General features: G+C 34.8%; 1 protein-coding gene across 1 annotated transcript; it reads left to right on the top strand.

Moving 5' to 3' along the window:
* The first annotated feature begins 2,948 nt into the window (after positions 1 to 2,948).
* LOC124845043 (RNA-processing, Lsm domain-containing protein) lies at positions 2,949 to 10,851 on the top strand. The gene is made up of 4 exons (XM_047322074.2): positions 2,949 to 3,391; positions 3,493 to 3,573; positions 6,262 to 6,385; positions 10,334 to 10,851. Exons 1-4 carry the CDS (start codon positions 3,096 to 3,098, stop codon positions 10,382 to 10,384), a joined length of 552 nt encoding a protein of 183 aa, XP_047178030.1. The 5' UTR covers positions 2,949 to 3,095; the 3' UTR covers positions 10,385 to 10,851.
* The last annotated feature ends 4,991 nt before the right edge of the window (positions 10,852 to 15,842 follow it).

Here is a 15,842-nt window from a genome sequence, read left to right as displayed (position 1 = left end):
TTTAAAGTTGGAGAATTTCAAATTCTATCTAATGTAAAAATTTGAAACTTTTTAGAATATCAAATTCATATTTTGTTTTTTTTTTCTGTAGTTTGATTTGCATTTGAAAGTCATCAACTTAATTAAGTATAGGTCGATGTAAGTTTTTACTTTAGGTAGAACTAAGTTAGACTGACTTCTAAGTTAAGTTTAGTTGACTTGAGACTAAATCAAACAAATTTAAAATTGGCACAAAATGAGTTGAGTGTCCCATTTCTAGGTGGAGTTAAGTTGCCCAAGCTTAGGTTGACCTGAGTTAGCTTAAGGTTAGGTCAAGTCGAGTTGGCTTAAATATTGATCGAGTCGAGTTAATCAAGCTTTAAGTTACATTAAGTTAGTCTAAGTCTAGATCAAACCAAGTTAGTCTTGACACAACCAAGTCGCCCAACTCAAGTTAACCGAGTTAAGTCAGGCCGAGCCCAGGTCAACTTGAATTGACTTAGCCTCACACTCAATCGAGTTGTGTTTTAGGCTTAGGTCATATTAAGATTGATCAAGATTAGGTTAGACCAATCCTAGATTGAGTCAAGTTTATTCAAGTCCAAGTCAAATCAGGTTCAAATGGGATCTGGACGAACCGGTCCAAGTCAAGCTAAGTATTGTATGACTTAGTTTGGCTAAAACATCAAGACTACATTGAGTCAGGAAGATATCAAACTGAGTTGGATTAATTCCATGTCAATATGATTAGATTGATCCTACATCAAATTTAATTTAATTGATAAAGTGAGTATGATTTTTTATATTTTTGTTCGATATTAATTAAAAACAATACAGATAAACATCAATTGAGAAAAAAAAATTAATTAGAAAAATATGGATGAAATTTGACGAGGAGTTAACAATTATTTGATATTTAAATAATTTTTTTATATTTGATAGTAATTAAAATATTTTGTCATTGAAAAAATTTGGTTAAATTTGAATTATCTTACCGTATGAACTTTGGAAGATTGTTATGTGGATGATCTTTACCTTGTGTTTGGACCAAGGATTTTAAAAATTCTAAAAATTTAAAATACATAGTATTTGAATTATTTACAATTAAATTCTCTTAATTTGTTAAATAATTTGTTTTTGATGAATTAATTGAAATATATTAAATTTAAAATTTCTTATTTGATAAAACAATTTAATTTCTATTTTAGGAAAACATAAGTTTATCCATAAGCACGAGTTAAGTTAGCTCATTTTTTGATCTAGAACGACTCATCTCAACTTTCGATCTAGGTTGACTCCTGAGGATTTTAGCAGGACAGACTAGACCCGACCTTTAGTCTAGGTCGACTTATTCAACCTCCAACTAGGATCGATCAATTTCAATGTTCACACTAGCCTAACTCGACTCGACTTTCAACATGAGCACACTCGACTTGAACTTCAACGCAAGCCAACTCAGCTCGACCTTCCGCCTTGGCCAACTCAACTCGACCTTCGACCTAGGTTGACTCAGCTTGTCCATTTGTCAAGGTCGACTCGACTCGACCTTCTACCCGTGCCATCCCGACTAGACCTTTAGCCCAAGACCATTTAACTCGACCACTGGCTCGAGCATACTCGGGTAGACCTTCAATCGAGCCAATTTGGCTTGACCTTCAGTATACACTAACTCGACTCGACCTTCAGTAGACCCTCAATCGGGACCAATTTAGCTCAACCTTCAACTTAGGTTAATTTTGCTCGATCTTTGACCATGAGCTAACTTTGCTCAATCTTTAACCTTGAGCTGAATTTACTCGATCTTCGACCTTAAGCTGACTCGACTTGAACTCGATATGGGTATACTTGGTTTGACGTTTAACTTGGTCAACTCGGCTTGACTTGGCCTAGACCAACTCGGCTTGACCTTCGGCCATGACTGACTCAAATTGACCATCACTTTACGCAGACTCATCTTGACCTTCGTCTTGAGCCTACTCGGTTCTACCATCGACCCATGCTGTCTCGAATCGACCTTCAACTAGGATTGACTTGGCTGAACCTTTAGTTGAGATCAACTCAGCTTGACCTTTGATTCAGGTGGACTTAGCTTGATCTTTAACCTAAGCTGGCTTGGCTTGATCATCGATATGGGTCGACTTGGCTCGATTTGGCTCGATTATCAACCTAGACAAACTCGACCATTAGTCCAATCGAACTTTGTTCAACCATCAATCTGAATAAACTTGACTCGATCATCGACCTAGACTAACTTGACTAAACCTTTTTTTAGTGGAGTGATAGTGAAGTGAAAATGAGTAGAATTTCAAATTTCTTATACTTTTGATTGATATTTGAAATTATTTTATTTTATTCATTTGAGATACTTTAAATTTGGATTTCTTCTAATTTTTTTATTCAAACAAATCATTTTAAGGTAAATAATTTTAAATTCTAAATTACCTCGTCCAAACCTAACATAAAGCTATCTCAATAAGACTTATTAAATGAAAGTTTTTATTGTAAACATTTGATATAGAAGTAAAAGAAAAGAAAAGAAAAAAACAAATATAAGATATCTCATCTCTCATGACACATCATATTAAAAGTAAGTGAAAAGACAGAAATATAGATATAACTAATATGGTAATAAATACAAGCCGTTTAAAAAAGACCTTTAAGAAAAGAGAGGAAAGTGTCTATTTTTCAGCAAACATATATTTAGACAATTATATTTGAAATGTTTTATTATTAAAAAATGACATATGTGAACGACTGCTATCAAAACAATAACCCCCACTTTAAACAGAAATCACCATAGAATTAAAATGAGAAAATGTTTTAAGTTTAACTATAATCAAATAGGAAAATTTGTGTAAATATAGAACAATGTAACTAAAAAAAAAACCCTACTTTGTAAAAATGAAATTAAAAATCAGACATAAGTAATAGTTGGAAAGCCCAATGAGGAGACCGATTTGGAGTTCTTATGAAGAGTAACCCAAATAAGGGAGGGTATACCAAGCCCTAAACAAGGTTCCCAGTTGAATATTGTCTGCAAGAAAGATTCAAGTCTTGTTTGGTGGAAGGAAGGGTAAACTAGGAGGAAAGGGTAGGAAGGAACAGAAAGCACAACAATGGAGGGTGGCAACAGCAACAACAACCCTGAGGACCTGGCGGTAGGGTGTTTGCTGTCGATCAGGACAACGTTGGGCGACGAATTCGAAGGTCAGGTTGTGACCTTCGATCGACCCTCCAACATCCTTGTACTCCAGGAACCTTCCAAACATGGCCCTCGTCGGAACATTAGGTTGCTCAAGGCTAATTACATCAAAGAGTTCACCTTTCTTGGCCAGGCCGAAGACCCACTTGATCCTTCCAACTGCTTTCTTGACCTCACCGCTCTCCAAGCTAGGGAAGAAATTGCTATCAGGTATTTTCTTACAATTCCCCAGATTTTTTCTTTTTTCTAGTTTTCTTTAAATGTGTTCTTTTATGAAATTCATGTGTGGCTTCAAATGATTTTGGATGTAGACAAGCAGAGGCTGATGCTGAGAGGATTGGGGTTGGGGTTACCAGCGAGGCGCAGAGCATCTTCGATGCTTTGTCCAAAACGTAAGTGCTGTGTGAGTGAACGAACCACTGTGGTGTGGATCGGGATTTTAGTGATTGTCTAGTTTGTTTCCTGGCGTGTATATTTTATCTTTGATTAGGTTTTGAAGCCAATAGACTTTAGAGCATGTCACTCATAGAATACACCATTTGTAGATTGTTGTGGAAATGTGTGTGATAAAAGAAATTATAAGCTCGCATCTTGCCCCTGTCAAATAAGGATGGATAGATTTAATTGAGTACAGAAACAAAGATAGGCAAACTTACTTAAGCATACCCATAGCGTGCTGTATGTGTTTAGTGCTGTGGAATGACCCTGGGGTTCTGCAAATTTAGCACATCCATGTGCATTTGAGTAGTTTTCCTTTGCGGTATTATAGTGGTGCTGTAGAGAGAGATATTGGACGTCAATATTGTGTTACAGTGGCGTAAAGAGTAGAGCAAGCTGGTTGCTATGGGATTCAATATAGCAGAGTGGTTTTTAACAGTGACTTTTTCCCTGCTATAGGAGCACTGCCATGGTATAGGATTCAATAACCCATTCTTACCCCAAAAATAATGGTTTTTAGCATATTTTGAGTTAATTATGTCCCCCCCTCCCCTCATTTCTAATGCATTTTTTTATTCAAAATCGTAATGGGATTTTAATCTATTTTGACCATTTAACAAAAAGTTAACTCTGTTTTGACTTCTATTCCTCATACTCTACAGGACTATCTTTTCCCTCTTTGTGCCCATTTTTTTATTCTGCCTTCCCAGTTCACATTTAACTAAGATTTGTTACGCTTTTTTCCTTATACTAATTCATCCACAGTCTTTCATATTTTGACTTCATTGCCATGCTCTTGTTGCTTCTAGATTGATGGTGATTTGTGCATAAACTGACCTAATTATTTATCATAAGTTTCTTTAGTCTGGGTTTCTTTTTTGTTTTTGACTATCTATATGTATAGTATATACATTATTTATTTTTCAATTGCAAGTAAAAAATGGAAGGTGTCATACTACAAGTTTCTAAACTTAAATACCTTAGGCCAGTATTACAAAATGATGAGGAGATTAATGAAGACATTACATATAGGATAGAAGTAAAATGGTTAAAATGAAGGCATTGGAGGTTATTTGAGATTGCCAATCACGTACCAAGCTCCCAGGGAAGTTTTATTATACTGCTATACATGTGCCTATATTATAATTAAATGCTAGGTTTTAAAGGGGCAACAAGCAGTGTTGTTAAATAGCCACTCTAGTGGTACTATTGTGCTATGGAATTTCTCACATTGAGGATTGCAACTGTGTCTGATATTGCAGTTCCTATCATTGCTGTGGTTGCAGCATTCGTCCTGCATTCTCTTGTCATTTCTTTCAAGTCTTCAGCTAATTAAACTTCTGAGTTAATATAATTCTAGTTGATATATATCATATATTTAGACTGCTATCTAACTTCATAAGCCCATTAAACTATCTGCTATACGACATAACGGATTATTGGCTTTCTGCCATTGAAAACAAGAAAAATAGTGTGTAGCAAAAATGAAAATGTTAGATGGGTGTGTGCCCTCCCATGGCCATCACGTTGTACATGGCTATTATCATTGAAGCAGCAATTTTTGAAGCCAAAAATGCAAAAATTGACTGTCAGAGCCAGCAAATTGTACTTCACTCAGTTCTTAATCACAAAATTAGATCCTGCCTCTCCTGCAAGGGTCACCAAGTTGCACATGGCTATCACACTCCAATTTTTTGTGTGTGCTTACATTAGAATGAATATGTTAGAAAATTGATATACCTTTGTTTTCTAGAAGATTTTTTTCTGGTTTAATGTCTCGGTAGGTCCCTATTTTCGGCGTGAATCTCAAATAGGTCCCTTTTCTTTTCGGCGTCTCAATTGGGTCCCCATTTTTGTAAAATTGTAACAATTAGGGGTCTGCCGTCAAATTGGACAAACGGCCGTTTAATTGTTTCTTACGTGGCATGAACAGTGTTTTCAGTAATGACACGTGGCATGATTCCCATCTGACACGTAAGAAACAATTAAACGGCTGTTTGTCCAATTTGACGGCAGACCCCTAATTGTTACAATTTTACAAAAATGGGGACCCAATTGAGACGCCGAAAAGAAAAGGGACCTATTTGAGATTCACGCCGAAAATAGGGACCTACCGAGACATTAAACCATTTTTTTCTCCTGCAGTCATTATCTATAATCGTGGATATTAATTGAGTACTTGGACTTTTGGTATGGTTTCTGACTATGAATGCTGTTCTCAAACCCAACTATATAATTATCATGTATTGTATATTCTTGATATGATTTGAGTCCTCCTTCCAGTTTGCATTGATAGTTTAGTTAATTATTTTGTGACGATGCACATTTAATTGCATTTTTTATCGATATTTAGATGACAGCCATTCTTTAGAGAAATAGTATTTGTCTAATTTTTATGCATTTTGGAATAAAAGTTTTTAGTTGTTATCAAATTAAAAAAAACGGGGATCACTTGATAGCTCAAGTTGAACTCTGTTGTTATTGTGGATCACTTTTTGGTGCTTGCTGAGAGCACTAAATGCTCTGCTCCCGCATGCCTTAAGAGTGCCTCTTTGCCTTAGGATTTCAATCTTTCTAGCTTTTGTATATATTTCTCAGGGGCTTAATTTTCTTTTTAACTGATTACATTAGTATGTACTCAGGCTTCCAGTCCGCTGGGACAAGACAGTCATAGTTGTGATGAATGACGTACGCGTCAGCAGTCCTTATCATTCTGATTCTGTTGTTGGAGGTACTCCTGCTGCAAATGAGCGAGTGAAGAAAGTGGTAAATATGTTTATTTTGCTATTTGTTATGGTGTGTCTAAATGTATGTATTAGCAACATGTCAAATATATTATACTCCTGCTGCTGCAGGGATTTATTATTCATTTTTATGAAACAACATTAGCAAGTGCAAAATGAAAACTTAATCAAGATAACTTGTAAATGAGAATAGATCGAAAGTCATAATGGGTTATGCTGCTGACAAAAATAAAATACAATATATACTTGTACATAATACAAAAGAATACAATATATAGATATATATAATTTAAAAAATCTTGAAATATTAATAACTAATAATAATATCATGTCTAATAAATTCAAATAATGATATAATCAAATCAAAGTGCCAACATTCCAAGTTCAAAACATAAAATACAACAAAACATAATGTAGGTGCTGCTCAAAACATAATGTAGGAGCTGTTGGTTCAATGCGGGTAGCAGTGGCAACGTCCGCGGGAAATGGTGGTAGTAGTGGTAACATCAGTGGAAATGGCAGAAGCAGTGACAACAGTGGCATTACTGGTGGTGGTGGTGTCACAGGTAATAGTAACAATGACGACAAGTACATCACAATAGTAAAGGTACCGTAGGGTGAACTAGGTGAATATTTTGTTCTAACGATTGGTTTGGGTCACGTTGTTTGGCCCAACACTAGGTTTTTAAAAGAATAACATGTGCGCTGACTTCAAAAAGGAAAATAAAGAAAATTAGGGTTTTAATTGCCTCAGGTCAGGTTGGATCCTGTTTGCATCTTTTTCTCCTTCATTTTGCACTTGCTGCCTCTCCTTCTATTCACACTTTGCTACTACTCCTGGTACGACCATCATGCTGCTCTGCAACTTTTGCCATGTCTGTTCTGCGGCACTATTTCATGACACCCTGTTCGAATATTACCTCCTATTATGAAGGTTTATGAAAGAAGAAATAAGAGAAATACAGCTAATTGATTTAATTAGCTGAAAATTCTGTTAGTAATAGTTGTGGATTGAAGAGAGGTTATGAATAAATGTGTTATTGGGTATGGGGATAAAAGAGAAATAGTTTTGTGTGGGAGGTTGTTGGACCCTCTAAGTGCTAGTGGATGTATTGTGAACATCTGGTCCAATTGAAAGAAATACATAGAACACTCATTTTTTTGTTTTTTGTTTTCATTTGAGAATTCCTTTTGTAAGAGTTTCTGATCCAGTTTCTATAACACCCAAAGCGGCCACAATGGGCTGTCATGAAAAACTCACATTGCCACCCCCATGTTATGACAACCATCTATAAATCTGCCACCATGGTGGAGATATTGTAAAACTGATAATTGTAACGATATTCCTGATGGTATCGGATCAACTATTTATTTCTATATTATAACACTTCCTTTCACGCTAAAGGACAGGTCATATGTGTTTAGCTTGCTATAAGTTTATTCGATCCTTTATCCTCTTAGAGGCAACCATCTATAAATCTGCCACCATGGCAGATATTTTGTAAAATTGATAATTATAACAATATTCTTGATTGTATCGGATCAACTAGTTATTTCTATAATTTTAACACTTCATTTCACGCTGAAGGATACAGGTCATATGTGTTTAGCTTGCTATAAGTTTATTCTATCCTTTATCCTCTTAGAGGCTTGATGAATATGTTAGCCAATTATTCATTAGAGTTGACAAATCCAGTGGTGATGTCTCTTGACTCCAATTTTTCTTATGAAAATGACAATCCACCTCAATATGTTTGGTTCTCTCATGGAAGTTATGGTTAAAGGCAATGTGTAATGCTACTTGGTTGTCACATTCAAGGTGCATTTGAGAAGTTTCTTCAAATTTAAACTGAGTTGTTTTAGCCTTATGAGCTCACAAATGACTAATGCCATTTCCCTATATTCTACTTTTGTTCTTGACCTTACCACACCACGTTGTTTCTTACCTTTTCACGATATTTAATCACTTCTTACAAAAACATAGTATTTGAAGTGGAGTGTCTATCTCTAGGTGGAAGTGCCCAATTAGTGTTAGAATATCCAACAATCAGAGTATTTCTCTTACTATTTAAGAAATGTTACAAGTAGATCCTATTTTGAGAGTATACAATCATCGACACTTAATAATTGATTTTCTAGTTGAAGAGATATCAATTCCTAAGTACCATTGCTTTGAAGTGCACACATCTCATCAATCATCATTTGTTGCCACTCTGGGTATTATAAAGCTTTCACTTGAACACTTAGGAATAGGAATAAGAAGATAACAAGAAAAAAAGTATATTGTATGGGGAAAGCCTATGATAGTTGAGGTGTGTAAAGTGGGGAGAAGGGTTATAAAGTATATTGTATGGAAGACGTTTGTTGTCTTGCTAGGAAAACCATGCAAGGAGAAACATTTATATGGAACGTGGCCAATTCTTTTACAGAAAGAACATTGAGGATGTTTGTATCCACTTTGTGAAAAGGAAGCGATATTTAAGGAAGAATTCCCAAACAATTAGAATTACAATAACAATCTACACTCCACAGTCAATGCCAACCACAAAAGATGGAAAGTAGAGGTGGAGGAAGAGTATGAGGAGAGAGGAGCCTCTCAACCAAAGGTGAAAGTGGAGAAACAAGGGCAAGGAGGTCCGATGAGCCTTGTGGACAAGACACGGAATTGTTCTGGTGACAAAAAGGTTGTCTCCAGAGGTTTTCAGTGGATAGTACAAAGGTGACTGGCAGCGGATAGTGGCCGAAGTCGGTTGACTAATGGCGGTCAGCAGAGGCTGACAGTGGCAGTAGAGGTGAGATTAACCTACTCTAGCACCAACTTAAGACTAAAAGTATGAGAAGAAAAGCTTAAGAGATTGATTATCTCAGTTGATCTTTGTTATTTATAGAAGAAAATTATATAACAATTATCTTGGTAATTAATGCTAACAGATCATAGATACAACTGCTAAGCACCTACATTTAATATGTATTCTAACAATTATCTATATATTTAATACATATTCTGACCAAAATCATGAATTCAGATTTGAAATAATAACCATGGTAGGTAGCCCCCACTAATAGTTAGTTATGTTAGTCCAACAAATAAAAGGGATTATGTGAATTAGCCTCCAACTGAGTAGACCCATTGAGGGTGGGTTTATGTTAGTAGACAAGTAACTGTATATATAAATAGGAAGAGCGATTGAGTGGGATTCCGTCTTGTCATTTGGGATGATCGGGGCCTTTGAGCATTGGGAGGTCCAATATTGAGCATTTGTCCAAAAAACGGCTTCAAGATTGATTCCTAAATCTGATGGAAGGGGGAGATAGATCGCTGATCAAGGTTGAGCAATATTTTGGGGCCAAGGAAGTTCATGAAGGTAGGAATCGGTTAGAATATGTATTAAATATAGGTAGTTGTTAGAATAGGTATTTAGTAGTAGGTGGTTATCAATTGTACCTATGAGCTGTTAGCATTTAATTATATAAGGAATATCTAGGTAATTAATGCTAACAATTCATAGGTACAACTGCTAATTACCTAGATTAAATACCTATTTTAATTGTTAGAAGTCTTACATCAACTAGAGAGAGATAAGACAATTTAGAGTATATATGTAGATGCAAACCTTAGCATACAAGCTGATTTTTTAAGGTTGAGTTAAGTTTAAAGTTTATTTCTTAACACTAACAACCACCTATATTTTATACATATTCTAACAATTTTCATTTGACCTCGTGGTCACACTGGTGAAGCCGTGTTTGTATTCTGTTTAGAAAGTTTGCAAAAAATTTAGGACAAATACAGGCAACAAGGTTTTCAATTTAAATTTCATTGATTCAACTTTCAGTGATTTGTAATTAGTGTTTAAGGGAAATAATGCAGTTTGTTTCTTGGTAATAATTTACCATAATAGCCTTTTAAAGTAAAACATTTTGATGAAAAACTTGGTTGATATTGACATTTTATTTTCCTCGTTTGTAGCTTGAGTTTGAGAGGAAGAGGTTGCAACTTCGCAGTTCTGGTGGTCAGTAAAGCTTCATATTTGCATCCTTTTACGGTCAGGAAAGCGCCACCCAGGAGTAAACATGATGGGTATGTTGCTTTTAACAAACCCTATACAAGAGGGTTTTCCAAGGCATATTCCTGACTTCAGATATCTTTTGACTATCTGCTGTCTTGAGCTCTCAAGTTCTGTCTTGCTTATGGAGTTCATTTGAGGTACTTGCTCCAGATTCTTCTTAGGAGTGAATGCTGAAGCATATGATGTATGGTGTGTTACACTTGGAAACCGAACAGGTGACTGGTTTATATAATTTGTCAGTTTGCTGTTGGGAAGTTTAACCAATTACAACGGGCTAACATGAACTCAAAATGACTTTAATTTGTTCCTTGTCTAATAATGCAAATGCTTCGGATAAATGAAGCTGATATACCTACCTGAAGCTTTCTAATTTTTTTTATTTCTTGTTTCTAAATATTTATGTGGTATTATTTGTTTACTTAGCTGTCCCTTTTATGATAAGTTTTATTGTTGTTGGTTTTTGGATTTTAATCTTCTGTGGAGAGATCTTTGGCGATATTTTATTGCATTTTGGGGTCAGATGGGAAAAATCTTTGGCAATATTTCGATTGCATTTTGAGGTCAAATGGGAAAACATAAAGAGACACGGCTGGGGAAGTATTTTGTTCTGTTTTTTGGGGTAGGGTATGTATAACATGCTTTCCGATTTCTTTTGAGATGATCCTCAAACAGAAATTAATGAAATAATAAATACATTCCATTTCTGAATTTGTCCTCTATGTCTAGATTTGTAGGTTCCGGTCTTCGATTTATGAATTGTGACTTTATTGTCTTTGAATCGGTGTCACCCTGTGTTTGGGTGTGATTTGGAGACGAAGTTGTCTTTTGTGGGTCAAGGTTCTGCTCTGATTCAGTTGAATCTGGTCTTTGTTCTCTGTTCTATATGATGCCCATTTATGCCTAATTGTATTGTTTCTCTCTCTCTCTCTCTCTCTCTTTTCATTTAACAAATATTTTCTCTCTGGTTTCTGTATTTTCTTCATTTGGGCTCTATTTCCCAACCTAGAATCAGAGTGTTGGCCTCTGCTGGAAATGAAAATTTCATCATGCTGCATCGCATGAGCTCAGTTTGGTCCTCTCTTTCTCACTTCACTCCAACTGCTCTCCCCTCCCCACTTCTCCAAAACTCAGGATTTCTACATTGCTATGGAGTTGACTGCCGTTCTAGCTCAGACTCTTAATGGTTTTTTCGTCTGATTTCAGCAATGATTTTTTATTTTCATTGAGATCTGGATGTGTGGTGTCATGGAGCTTAGTGCTTTGTTTCTTGAAGATTTTGTTTGAGTTCACTTTGAGCCTTTGAATGTTCCCTTTTTTGGTCTTTCAAGTTTAGGTGAGTCATATTTGACCAATTGCAATTTTGGCTGTGATGCACAAGGGTGGTCAAAATTTATTGTCATTCATCTTGTTGTTCTTGTTGTTTTCCCTGTCTTTGGCAAGAACGCGTGGTATCCTTGCTTTTTTCAGGTCACAATCCAACAATTGCTGAGATATGGATATGGATAGCACTTTCAATCTCATCTGCCACATCACCACCTCATGGCAACCTCCTTGAGTTAGGTTGGGCCAAAGCTTAGGAGGAAGCAAGGAGATGGTCCCTACGATGGATATGGTTGCGGAAATGAGTGAGAAAGGATGGTGGTGTGGTGATAGGATCACGACTTTTAGTGATAGGATGAAGATGGTGTGTAGTTTGAAGGTTTAAGGAGAGGTTAGGCTAACTCCATGAGATAGGTGACTAGAAGGGCCTCTAGGGTTGTTTAGTCTTGATCAAGGAAGAATGAGGTTACAATTTGGTAGAATAACATTACTAATTTCTAAGATGAAATACAAGGGTGGAGACACCTCTATTTATACGCCAAGGGTGTCTTCTTCTAACCCTAAAGGCATGATCTCCCACCTTTCCTCTCATTGGCCAAAAATGGGGCCTTCTAACCTCTCCAATGATGGGAGGAGATGTGGCCACTCAAAACACAATCTTCTCCATTCCTAGAGTGCCATGTGCCACTACTAAAAGCAAATCCTCTCCAATGGTGGAGGGACATGTGGCCACTACCAAAAAGAAAAACTCTCCACTTTTAAGGTGCCATGCGGCTACTTTTTAAAAAGTAAATCCTCTCTAATGGAAGCATGACACATGACACATTTTTCACTTGGTTTGGATATCTAACTTAGGGAAAATCTCATGCTACTTAGGCCTTAATAAAGTCTTAATCAAACCTACACTACATGGCCAAATACAAGGCCTAAATCTTATACTATTCATTTTTCTTCCATGATGGCCCAAGTAAAACACACCTTTGTTTGTTGTTCTATGGATGGTTCTTTCTGGAGGAGCTTAACCATACTTCTAGTGGTTGGACCCTTGGCTATGAGTTTGTCATCACCACCTCCGTGTGTTACAAAATTCTAAGAATGTGATGCACAAAATCCTCTGCCTAAGATGTCGTTTTGCTTTTATCAGTGCTTCAATCAAGCTAGCACTATTTGTTCTCATGATTTCTTGACTTGGTAGTATTGTTAGGGCTCATGATATCCTTGGATTGCTTGATTGACAAAATAGTTATTTCATTTACAGTTATCATTGGTCTAATTTTCTCTTCCATTTTGTTGACCTATGATGTATATATCATTTGAGGAAGGTCTAATTAACATTATTTTGGTTTCGCTTCAAGTGCTTGTTTGATGAATCGTCTTTATAATTGTGAATGATATTACAAGCATGCATTTTGCTAGTTTTTGGTTTGATTAATTCTTATCTACACTTGGTGCATGCATCATTAGTGCTACTTCTCTTTCTGTCATCTAAAAAGATTGCCATCATTGCTAAGGACCAAAGGCCAAGATATTCCAATTGGTTCTAATGGGGGAACTCGTTGCAAATAGGATTTTTTAAATAGTCTCGCAAGAATCTTTAGTAATGTATTACCCTCGGTAATATTAAAGGATGCAGTAAACATGTACCCATGACACTCTTCAGAATTAGTGAAAGGCCTCGTTTTGGTTATTCGTCATCTTTGCTAAGCGTGATCTCTATTTTTTTTTTGTCAATTGGTGGTTTAAAACTGTGTTAAGAGCTGTGTTGGACTTTTAGTCCTCAATGAAGACATTTCAGCTGTAAAGGATTGCTTCACAAGAAGGTGTCTTTCATGGAAGCTTCCATCCATGGTGGTTAGATGAGAGCTTCTGCAACGCATTGATATTTCTTTTGTTTTGTTTTTGTCTTGATAGCGTTTAGTGTAACTTGTACAAGGTGGTTAAGCCTCTTTCCCAAGTTCATCTTGTTGATTACTCCCACAATTAGTTGGAATTGCTAGTATCTACCTTCCATCTTGTTGAGAAAGAGCTAGAAACATGGTTGGTTATAGGTATTATTCGTTGAAGAGTTGATAGGTGTTCATTTTCAAAATGGTTCTTTATATGGAAGTATTTAGATAAAGAGATCCTATGTGGTTTAAGCTCCAATGATAAGGAAGTGTTTCTAAGATATTAAATCCAAACGAAAGTAGAAGAATATCTGATGGTTTTTCAAGACTACTGGAAAAGGCTGTCATTTTTTTTTCATCTCTTCTTGACTTAAGGCTAGTAGGTTTTCGACAAGTTCACTTTTACAAGATGTTCCTTCATATGCTTCTCCTTCTCTTTTCCCCCAAACAACAATTGGGAGCTTTACCATGCAATTTCCAACACATCTCTTCGGTTTGTTATGACCTATTAGAATAAAGGAACCAGAAATCAACAAGTCTGAACCTAGGTAGTTGATACCTATTATGGTATAAATCAAGATAAATTTTAGATCTCTATTCTATTTTCTAGACCTTATGCAGTTTTTATCTGCACAATTATTACTTCTCTATTTATCTATAAATATGAATGCATAACGTATATATGAGTTATTATTCTTTTGCCTCTTGAATTAAATAAATAAAAGATTATTTCTAGACAAGTTTGAATTAATCAAATAAACGTAAATTAATTTATTAAGAGTCACTCGTTCCAAGCATATTCATATTCGAGTGAGATTTTTCATATACGTGTGAGGTTTTATTATTTTACCTTTTGAATGAAGTAAACAAGTATATAGCTTTGAATTAACTAAATAAACGTCAATTCATTTATTTAGTATTTTACTCGTTCCAATCTTATACATGTGAGACCCTATTTACATTTCACTCTTCCAAAAATATACGAGTGAAACACTCTTTATACCTCAAATGTTCCAAGCATATATATGATGTTTTACTTTATAAATTAATCTTTTTTTATAAAGCTTTTGAAAAACTCTTAGTATTTCTTGTTTTCTTTGACATAAGTTATTTTTAACTTGGGGAGGTGGTTTTAACTCTTACTCCTAACTATAAACAAAATTAATGTTTGATAGAAAAATATAAGAACCACTTCCATAGTCATTTTTCACTACATTTTAAACTTGATGGGTGAGTGATATACATGAAATACATAGATTATAAGGTCTAAAAGATAGGGACATCATTACTTGGATGATTTTTGTGAAGACTCTGGTTACTGTGTAAAAATTGTGTTGTTGTATTGATATCCTTTGTCGTTCATGAATGTGTTTCTTATAAGATATTTTAGTTATGAACATTGAAGTAAATATTTAATAATTAGATCAATGGAGCAAATTTTTTAACAATCTTTGATTTGTTTATATTTATTATTTACATTAAGAAAGGAAATGTAGCATTAATCTAATGAAAAATAAATAAGAAATTTGTTATATGTGTAATCTCTTAAAATAACAGCATGTTGGACACAATAAATTTGTTAATAAAAAGGATTTTTATAAGTTATATAGACGCTAGAGGAGTTATTACTCTTTACCTGTAAATTGTCATATTTACAATATGGTGACATTTTAATTAAATTAGTAAATACTACAATATATTTATTAGAAAAATATTTTTGTTTAACCTTTTATTACGTCAAATCTAAGTTTTATTTATTATCATCCAAACACATGTTGTATCGTTGTTTGAGTATCAAGAAGATTATAGACCATAAAGGCTTTGGAACGATGACGCCTTTAATATAATTAAACTTAATTTCTATGTAATAATCTAATTCCATGCAAAGTGTTTTTCATTGGTTTTCATATTTTGTAGCAAACGTGTTCTCTTCTGAAAATTATAATCATTTTTTACAAAATTGACTAATAACTTTTTTTCTTCTTTTATATATATATATATATATATATATATATATATATATATATATATATATATATATATATATAACAATTGAACTATATATGTATGGCGGAGATTGTACGGTCATTTCTTTGTTATAAACCGTATGGTCATGAGGTGACTAGTCGAACGGTCAAAATATTATGATATTAACACTAATATTAATTAACATTAATTAACATAGAGCAAAGTATGATTATTA

This window comes from Vigna umbellata, chromosome 1, assembly GCF_029865625.1.
Source record: "Vigna umbellata cultivar VRB3 chromosome 1, Vumbellata_1.0, whole genome shotgun sequence".
In the NCBI taxonomy this organism is placed as follows: Eukaryota; Viridiplantae; Streptophyta; class Magnoliopsida; order Fabales; family Fabaceae; genus Vigna; species Vigna umbellata.
The sequence above is the reverse complement of the archived record's forward strand: the minus strand, read 5'-3'. Positions and strand labels throughout refer to the sequence as shown.